Raw genomic sequence first — 8,905 nt, 5'->3', positions numbered from 1 at the left:
CTTTGAGCAGTGACCCTGCAAGGAACGGTGTTGTCAGAAAGGAGCGTCCTGGATGTGCTACTGAACCTTCACAGTAACCCAGACATGGAGGGGTATCCATGAAATATCCTGTTTGCCCCATCTTCAGCAGTGCTATAGGAATGGCAGCTTCATCAACTCCCTCACCCGTGCTGGACTGCAGGAAGGACCTGTGATGGAAATCACCCAGGGACCACTTTGCAGGTCACAGCAGTTACCAAAAAACTCTGTGTGCAGGAAGGTTGAGAGTACTTCCAGAGATCTGCACACATACTCTGACATGCTCAGAGCCAGTAGTCTATAAAACTTAGTCCCACTATATGCCCTTCTGGATGTATAGTCTGCTAAAGCTCACAGCAGCTGAAAACTCAGCCACATTTGTGCGCCCTTGGAGTACCAGCTGCCTTTCTCTAAGCAAGGCGGTTCTGGTGGCACACCAACTGGTTTTCAGTCAACCCCATCCAGTGTCGAGCCGGCACGGTTCCTTCACTCAAAGCATGCTCGGAGACCAACTGGTGGAGCAACCTCTCTGCATAGGGGTTCAAAAAGTTTCCATATCAATGGGCTTACCTTCAGTGCAACTGGAAATGCGTTCAAGGCTTGGTGGCAGGTGTATGAGGAGCCTTGGGATAGGTGAGCTTTTATATCGTATGCACTGTGCTCCTAAGGGAAGTGAGACACCCTAAGGAATGCTGATAGATTTATTTACTGAGCCTGGCTTTAGCTACCTCCTTCTTTGACTCACTTGCAGCAGATAGGTGATACGAAGGAGATGCAGCAATGACGTTCAACGTTGCAGTTGCTAGTTCTACCTAATGATTCATTTCCGTGAGTCTTGCTTGGAGATGTTGTGGGGAAATGGCTTCTGGGGGTCTACCCTGGGGGCTCCCCAATGCATTTCTGCTTGGCTGCATCTTCTTGGGTGCTCAGCAGAGAGTGGAGACAGAGCAGGTGCTGAGGGATGGAGGCTGGAGGGAGTTAGGGCCAGAGCATGATGGAAGGACAAGGGTGGAGGATTGCTAGAGTGGAGTCCCAGGAAATTTTTGGGAAAGAGGGTTTCCTCAAGGACTGGGAAGATGGGAATCTGGATGGGGAGCAGCAGCATGTCCAGCCTGCTAGGAAAGGCAACCATGTGCTCAACAGGCCAGATGTATCACCTCTGGTGGGGCAGCGCATCGCTTTGGAGCTCCTCAGCCTAGATTCATTTCAGAGGGCCCCATGAGGATGGCAGGGACGTGGGGGCCATTTCTCCTTATCCTTTTGGGAGCCCAGGGTGGACGATGAGGGTGGATTGAGCAGAGAGGTCTGTGCTCAGCTCCAGCTTCCCAGGGGCCCAATCACCGGGCTGTCGTGGGGGAAGTCTTGAAAACTTTCTGTTTGCAAAGGTGCATTTGAAAACCTTCAAGACCCTGCCCTTGAACTCTAGGACATTAAACATTTCCTCTGTCTCAGCAGGACCCGTTTTATAAGGGTCCTGCTTCACTGGCCAGGCCACCCACACCTGAGGCTGGAAAGGCACCTGCACATTTTGCTTGTTGCAGAATGACAGTTTGTCAGCACAGTTATCACAGCGTTGGCTGCTATGTTTTGCAGCAGCTTCATCCTGTCACTGCGTCACGCATGCTTGGAGGCTGACAACAGCATCCACCCTCACGGAAGGTTGAGTAGAGGAAAGTGTAATTGGGGGGTTTGAGCTGAGAGGATGCATGACAGTGGCAGCAGGCTGCCAAGCCCTGTCACAATGAACACAAGGTTGAGCATGCACGCAACTCCATTGGTATGGGGACAGGACCATCAGCACCAGGAACGTGGATGCAGGGGGCTTCCTTAATTTTTCTTTGAACTCCCTCCAGTGGCCTAAGCTCCACTCCCATCACCAAAGTGGAATCTGAGTCTTACTGCAATTCTGACTCTCGCATGTGAGGTGTAGGCGTTGCGCTACCGAGCATCGTAACACCTTGATCCCTTCTCTGCATTTAACCTGTAAGGACTTGCACAAAGGGGCACCTAGGATCTGTAGCTCTTCATCACCCAGGGTGTGAGGGAAGGCTGTGGAAGCTCTCAGCAGGGGTGGTGAGAGGTGCTTCTGCAAACCCTAGTGTGTGGAGACCTCAAGGCTGGACCCTGCAGGGACTGGAAACGCTGAACCTGCAGGACACACACATGTATGGCACTTGCCATACGTAGAGGAAGAGGGTGGCTGGAACCACAGCTGTGGGAGGGACCGGCATTGCCACAACTCCCCCCAGGTTAAAGAGCAGCTTTAATAGCTATGTGGGACAAAGGCAAGGGTGGATGCAAAAGGCTTCACAGTGGAGCTGCCCCAGATTTGGGCCATGCCGCCTGTTTTCTGATGCCCCATCTGGGCCCTTTGCTGCCCTGCAGTCCAGTCACCCTCTGGATGGGCTGGGAGCTCATGCTGTCTCCTCACTGCAGACACCTCAGTGGATGCTGCCTTGGTGTGCATGGCTAGGAGAGAGAGAAAAACCTTGGCCAGATCCTACAACCCCTTTTCCCAGCAGCTTCTTTCATGCACAGTAATGCTAATGTTCAGAGCATGGGATGTGATGAAGATACTGCTGGTGAGAGAAGAACTCTCCAATTTTTTTGCAAAAGGCAGAAGCGTTTGCACGGCCAATGATCTGTTTATTCCTAATTTTGTTTCCTGCCTACCAGATGGGTGTGCAAGATGGACAAAACCCCCTCTTGGCTTAAAATGTGGTGAATGCAAGACTGTGATCACACCTGTCCTGAAGAGGACTTGCTGCTGACTTCAGCACAAATGCTACTGAATGTTTCATACCGTAATGAATGTGTTTCTTGCGATAAATCTAGAGAAATGAAGCACATAAAAACCCAACCGTATTTCCAAATAATGCTGCTGTCTGCTTGGCAAAACCCTGAAATGAAACTCAGATTTTGTGGTCTGCTTACTCCTCTGGGAAGGGGAAACTGAGGTGGGGCTATTTCCTGGATTAAAACTGCAGCCTGGGTGGACATTATTTGCAAGAAGGTGGACGTTATTTGCCAGAGGGACAATGATGATCTGTTTAAGCCACAAGGTTTCTCTCAAGCAAGATGTATTAATAACCATCTGTTCCAGCACTGCAGGCTGAAGAACATATCACAGCTGAAGGCATTTGATGTATTATTCACTTTTTGAAAGCAAAAAGGGGACTGACAAAAGATAACAACAACCTTGTAAAAGCAGTTCTTTCTGTACACAGCAATCTTTATTTCCCTTCATATTGGTGGGTGAGAAGAGGCATTTGGGAGTTCTCAGCACGGGGATGCAGTGTCAAGGGAAGACAAGGGAAGAGGACACGCTGGGGAGAAACAGGCCCAGAGATCCAGGTCTGGAGGGAAAAAGGTGACATGGCAGAGGCAGGGCTGTTCTTGCTGAGTGCCAAGGCCACGGGCGGCTGTTACTTCTGCTGGCTGGGGGGCCAGTGGCAGGCCTGCTTGGTCTGGTGGGACTGGATGCTGGGGATGACAATAGGGCGTTTCTGCTGCATGGACTGGCAGGACCCACCGCTGCCCCCTCCGGAGCTGATGATGATTGTATGGCCTGAGGAGCCGCCACTGCCGCCACTGGATCCTCCACTGCAGCATCCAGAGGACCCGCCACTGCCTCCACCTCCAATGATGATCTTGCCTCCTGAGGACCCACCACTGGATCCCCCACTGTAGCAGCCTGATGAGCCACCACCTCCACCGCCTGAGCTAATGATGATCTTCTGGGCAGATCCTCCGCTGCCACCGCTGGATCCTCCTCCCATGCCACCCCAGCTGGATCCTCCACTGCAGCAGCCAGAGGACCCACCGCTACCCCCACCTCCAATGATGATCTTGCCTCCTGAAGACCCACCACTGGAACTCCCACTGCACCATCCAGAGGATCTGCTGCTACCTCCACCTCCAATGATGCTCTTTGATCCTGAAGACCCACCACTGGATCCTCCTCCCATGCCACCCCAGCTGGATCCTCCGCCACAGCAACCAGAGGACCCGCCACTGCCTCCACCTCCAATGATGCTCTTTGATCCTGAAGACCCACCACTGGATCCTCCACTGCACCATCCAGAGGATCCTCCACTACCTCCTCCTCCAATGATGCTCTTTGATCCTGAAGACCCACCACTGGATCCTCCTCCCATGCCACCCCAGCTGGATCCTCCACTGCAGCAACCAGAGGACCCACCACTGCCTCCACCTCCAATGATGATCTTGCCTCCTGAAGACCCACCACTGGAACCCCCACTGCACCATCCAGAGGATCCGCTGCTACCTCCTCCTCCAATGATGCTCTTTGATCCTGAAGACCCACCACTGGATCCTCCTCCCATACCACCCCAGCTGGATCCTCCACCGCAGCAACCAGAGGACCCGCCACTGCCTCCACCTCCAATGATGATCTTGCCTCCTGAAGACCCACCACTGGATCCCCCACTGCACCATCCAGAGGATCCTCCACTACCTCCACCTCCAATGATGCTCTTTGATCCTGAAGACCCACCACTGGATCCTCCTCCCATGCCACCCCAGCTGGATCCTCCACTGCAGCAGCCAGAGGATCCTCCACTGCTTCCACCTCCAATGATGCTCTTTGATCCTGAAGACCCACCACTGGATCCTCCTCCCATGCCACCCCAGCTGGATCCTCCACTGCAGCAGCCAGACGACCCACCACTGCTTCCACCTCCAATGATGATCTTGCCCCCTGAGGACCCACCACTGGATCCTCCACTGCACCATCCAGAGGATCCTCCGCTACCTCCTCCTCCAATGGTGCTCTTTGATCCTGAAGACCCACCACTGGATCCTCCTCCCATGCCACCCCAGCTGGATCCTCCACTGCAGCAGCCAGAGGACCCGCCACTGCCTCCACCTCCAATGATGATCTTGCCTCCTGAGGACCCACCACTGGATCCTCCACTGCAGCAACCAGAGGATCCTCCACTACCTCCTCCTCCAATGATGCTCTTTGATCCTGAAGACCCACCACTGGATCCTCCTCCCATGCCACCCCAGCTGGATCCTCCACTGCAGCAGCCAGAGGACCCGCCACTGCCTCCACCTCCAATGATGATCTTGCCTCCTGAAGACCCACCACTGGATCCCCCACTGCAGCAGCCTGATGAGCCACCTCCTCCACCGCCTGAGCTAATGATGATCTTCTGGGCAGATCCCCCACTGCCACCGCTGGACCCCCCTCCCATGCCATAGCCTGAGGAGCCCCCACTGCAGCAGGATCCACCTCCTCCACCGCCCGAGCTGACGATGATCTTGCCAGAGCCCCCGCTGCCCCCGCCGTAGCTGCCCGATCCTGAGCCCCCACAGCAGGAGGAGCCCTGTGCCTGGTAGCTGGAGGAGCTGCCCCCGTGGCAGCCGGAGCCCCCGCTGTGGCATCCGCTGGACTGGGATGACGATTCATGGCAGCCTCCGGAGGTCTGTCTGGAGCACATCTTTGAGCAGTGACCCTGCAAGGAACAGCATGATTTTTACTCGTGAGCAGCCAGTGTTGTCACGGGGTTTCTGCCATCCAGAAGGACCTGTGTTCAGCCCGATGACCTTGGCAGACCATGTCCAGAACTGAAGAACTCCCTTCCTTCTCTGTACTTTGTGCTCCATAGATCCCAGCCACACACAGAGCCTTTTGCTAACAGATTCCTAGATTGCTCAGGTTAATGAACTCACCACTTAAAGTCTTTTATCCCACAGCTCTTCCACCTCCAGCTCTATACTGATGAAACATGACTCTCAGCAGTGCGGGTTGATCCTGCTTCTGCTGATATCCACAGGATTAAACTCATCAGTGCAACCTTCCAGCCCTTCAAGCCACTCCCCATCAGACATCACTTTACCAAGACTTTTATCTTTTGCAAACCTGAAGGTAAGAGAAGAACTGCTCCCTCCAGCAGAAATGGACTCACCCTTCTCAGCTGTGACGACGTGTCCCACAGAGCAAAGCTGAGCGTATGCAGCACCGTGGGATCCAACAACTTTTATACCCTTTCTCCTTTCCCCAATTGGGAAGTGAGCCATCAAAAGGAATGGTGATCGGTTTATTTACTAACTTAACTGTCCTCCTTCAGCCCACTTGTCCTGACTCACTCAATCAGATCAATGCCTCTCTAGTGCATCACTTCCTAGGCTGCCTGCAGTTTGGCTGCAGGTGTCACGTGTGAGCTCAGCTCCCGCAGCTGACTTTCAAGGTGGGATTGCAGGACTCCAGCTAGCACCCTTGGCTTGAGCTGGGAGGTGTTGATGGGGTGGTGACGGTCAGTGGAGGGGACTGTGGACGCCCATGTTTATTGTGCTTTACAGACTATGGAGATGCCCAGGGGAACGGAGAAGGCTGCACTGCATAGGATTGCTGTTGCTGGGGCAGCAAAGGAATCTCACATGCCTGTTCTTCTCCACTACACCAGTGAAGCTTTGATCAAGATTTTTGTTTGACCGCCCCTCTATGGACAGTTCAGAGGTCAGGTAGGCTTTACACTGGCTCTGAGAGGAGTGGTGTTGCCTGTTTTAGAAAGGAGTTAAAGTGCTGCAGGTAAAGGATACCCGATCCAACATCCATCCAGTATCAGCATCTTGATGGCTATCAACCAGAGGGATGATTTCATCCGAGTTTGGGAGGTGGCCCTAGTGTTTCTGAAGAAGGAACAAGATCTGAGGATGCGCTGTGTTCCTGCTGTCACCCGGAGAACCTCTGAAACCGGGCTCCTGGGTTTCTTGGTCCTGGGACATTTCTGAGTGTAGGGACGTTCAACAGCAACACTCCCACCTCCTCGAAGTAGGACCCCAGGCTTTTTTTCAGCACCGTGCAGGCAATGGCAGTGTTTGCGCAGCTCCCAGTCACTGGTATTTTAGCACCCTATGACTTTCCATAATACGGTCTTAGGTAACTCAGCTGTTCCAGTGGCTGCATGGGCTGGACCAGCTCGTCTGGACATGTGCTGAGAATGCTCATGTCCCTGGGGTCCCCAAGGAGGAGAGGACAGAGGGTAGAGGGATATGTAAATGTGAAGCTTTTACCCACTCTAGGTGCGGGTCACCCTTTCTCCTCTCGGACACTTCCAGCCGTCTGTCATCTGCCTCATGTAGAACAGTGCAAGCAGAGAAGGTTTATTTTCCTTTCCCTGCTAATTGCCAAAGTACACCACATCAAAGAAATCACTTCCCATAGGGAAACTCCCTCTGAAGACTCATACCTGGAGCTGTGTTTTATTCATGTGGGAACGAGGAGATCCCTAGTTACTCTAGGCTTTGCATCTCAGCCCTTGGCAGGGGTTTTCTGAAGTCCTGTCCCTGCCTAGGAGTTCACAGCTGGAGCCAGGGTTGCAGAGACCCTTCATTTCTCTTCCACAGCTGCCTGGTGCAGCTGGAGCATCGAGAGCTCCTGCACCACCACGCACGTGCAAGGGCTTCACCTTCACACCCCTACTAGTACCTTGTAATCTTTTATACTAGAGTTATTTTGCATCTTTTCTCTCCCGACCCATTTAAAACTTCCTTGGGCATTGCATGACATTTTGGTGAGGTAGAGAGACTGCAACATTTAAGTTTGTGGTACCTTATCTGATGGGCAAAAGTCGGGATCACAAGTAGCAACAGACGTTAGAAGATGACCTAAGAGTGTTTAGTGAATCCAGCATCTCCCCTACAGGTGGGTTTTCAATGCACTTGTGCTCTGGAGCTTATTGCAACAGCATTAGTTTGGAATAAAACCATAATGAAGGAAATAATGCAAATGCCGTGGTATAAAGCAAAATCGAACAACTCAGACACTGAAGCTCTCTAGAACTGCAAGTTTTATTGCTTAGGCAAGCACTAGAAAATTGAGGCAGATAACAGACATATGAAACAACCCTGGCTGGAAGTTATTGATACACAACACCAGAGGTTCTGGTCAGCTGGGGAGCTGGACAGAAAAATCCCAAGGAAGAAGAGAAAGGAATGATGCAAATATTTTTAAATTTAAAAGAGAAAGAAATGTGAGGCGTGTTTGAATCTTGGGATTTCTTGATCTGACAGTCCCTTCTGCAGACACTACTTGTGTTTAGTCTGCGGTGGCCAGGAGATTGGCTGGGTCTGCTGTTGAATGGATAGACCTCCAGAACTGGACGAACCACCTCCACTGCCACCTCCTCCAATGATGCAGATGGATCCTTGACCCTGGTGGCCTGAACCACCACCACCTCCCCCTCCTCCTCCCATGCTGCCACCTCCAATGCAGATGGGGCCTTGGCCCTGGTGGCCTGAACCACCACCACCTCCTCCTCCCATGCTGCCACCCCCAATGCAGATGGGGCCTTGGCTCTGGTGGCTGGAGCCACCTCCTCCTCCTCCCCCTCCTCCTCCCATGCTGCCACCCCCAATGCAGATGGGGCCTTGGCCCTGGTGGCCTGAACCACCTCCTCCTCCACCACCACCTCCACCAATGATGCAGATGGGGCCTTGGCCCTGGTGGCTGGAACCACCTCCTCCTCCTCCTCCCATGCTGCCGCCTCCAATACAGATGGGTCCTTGTCCCTGGTGGCCTGAACCACCTCCTCCTCCACCACCACCACCAATACAAATCGGGCCTTGGCCCTGGTGGCTGGAACCACCTCCTCCTCCTCCTCCCATGCTGCCACCTCCAATGCAGATGGGGCCTTGACTTTGATGACCTCCTCCACCACCACCACCACCACCACCGCTTCCTCCACCAATGCAGATGGGGCCTTGACTCTGATGACCTCCTCCACCACCACCACCACCACCACCACCACCACCAATGCAGATGGGGCCTTGTCCCTGGTGGCTGGAACCACCTCCACCACCACCACCACCACCACCGCTTCCTCCACCAATGCAGATGGGGCCTTGACTCTGATGACCT

At 53.4% G+C, this 8,905-nt stretch overlaps 1 protein-coding gene across 1 annotated transcript; it reads right to left on the bottom strand.

Moving 5' to 3' along the window:
- Positions 1-3,443: 3,443 nt before the first annotated feature.
- LOC130141220 (uncharacterized) lies at positions 3,444-5,483 on the bottom strand. Its single transcript, XM_056321984.1, has 5 exons — positions 5,357-5,483; positions 4,943-5,275; positions 4,118-4,759; positions 3,992-4,036; positions 3,444-3,790 (listed from the first exon to the last, which is right to left on the bottom strand). Exons 1-5 carry the CDS (start codon positions 5,481-5,483, stop codon positions 3,444-3,446), a joined length of 1,494 nt encoding a protein of 497 aa, XP_056177959.1.
- Between the last annotated feature and the right edge of the window lie 3,422 nt (positions 5,484-8,905).

The sequence above is a fragment of the Falco biarmicus genome, chromosome 19, assembly GCF_023638135.1.
Source record: "Falco biarmicus isolate bFalBia1 chromosome 19, bFalBia1.pri, whole genome shotgun sequence".
Taxonomy (NCBI): domain Eukaryota; kingdom Metazoa; phylum Chordata; class Aves; order Falconiformes; family Falconidae; genus Falco; species Falco biarmicus.
Note: the sequence above shows the minus strand (reverse complement) of the source record. Positions and strands in the feature narration are given on the sequence as shown.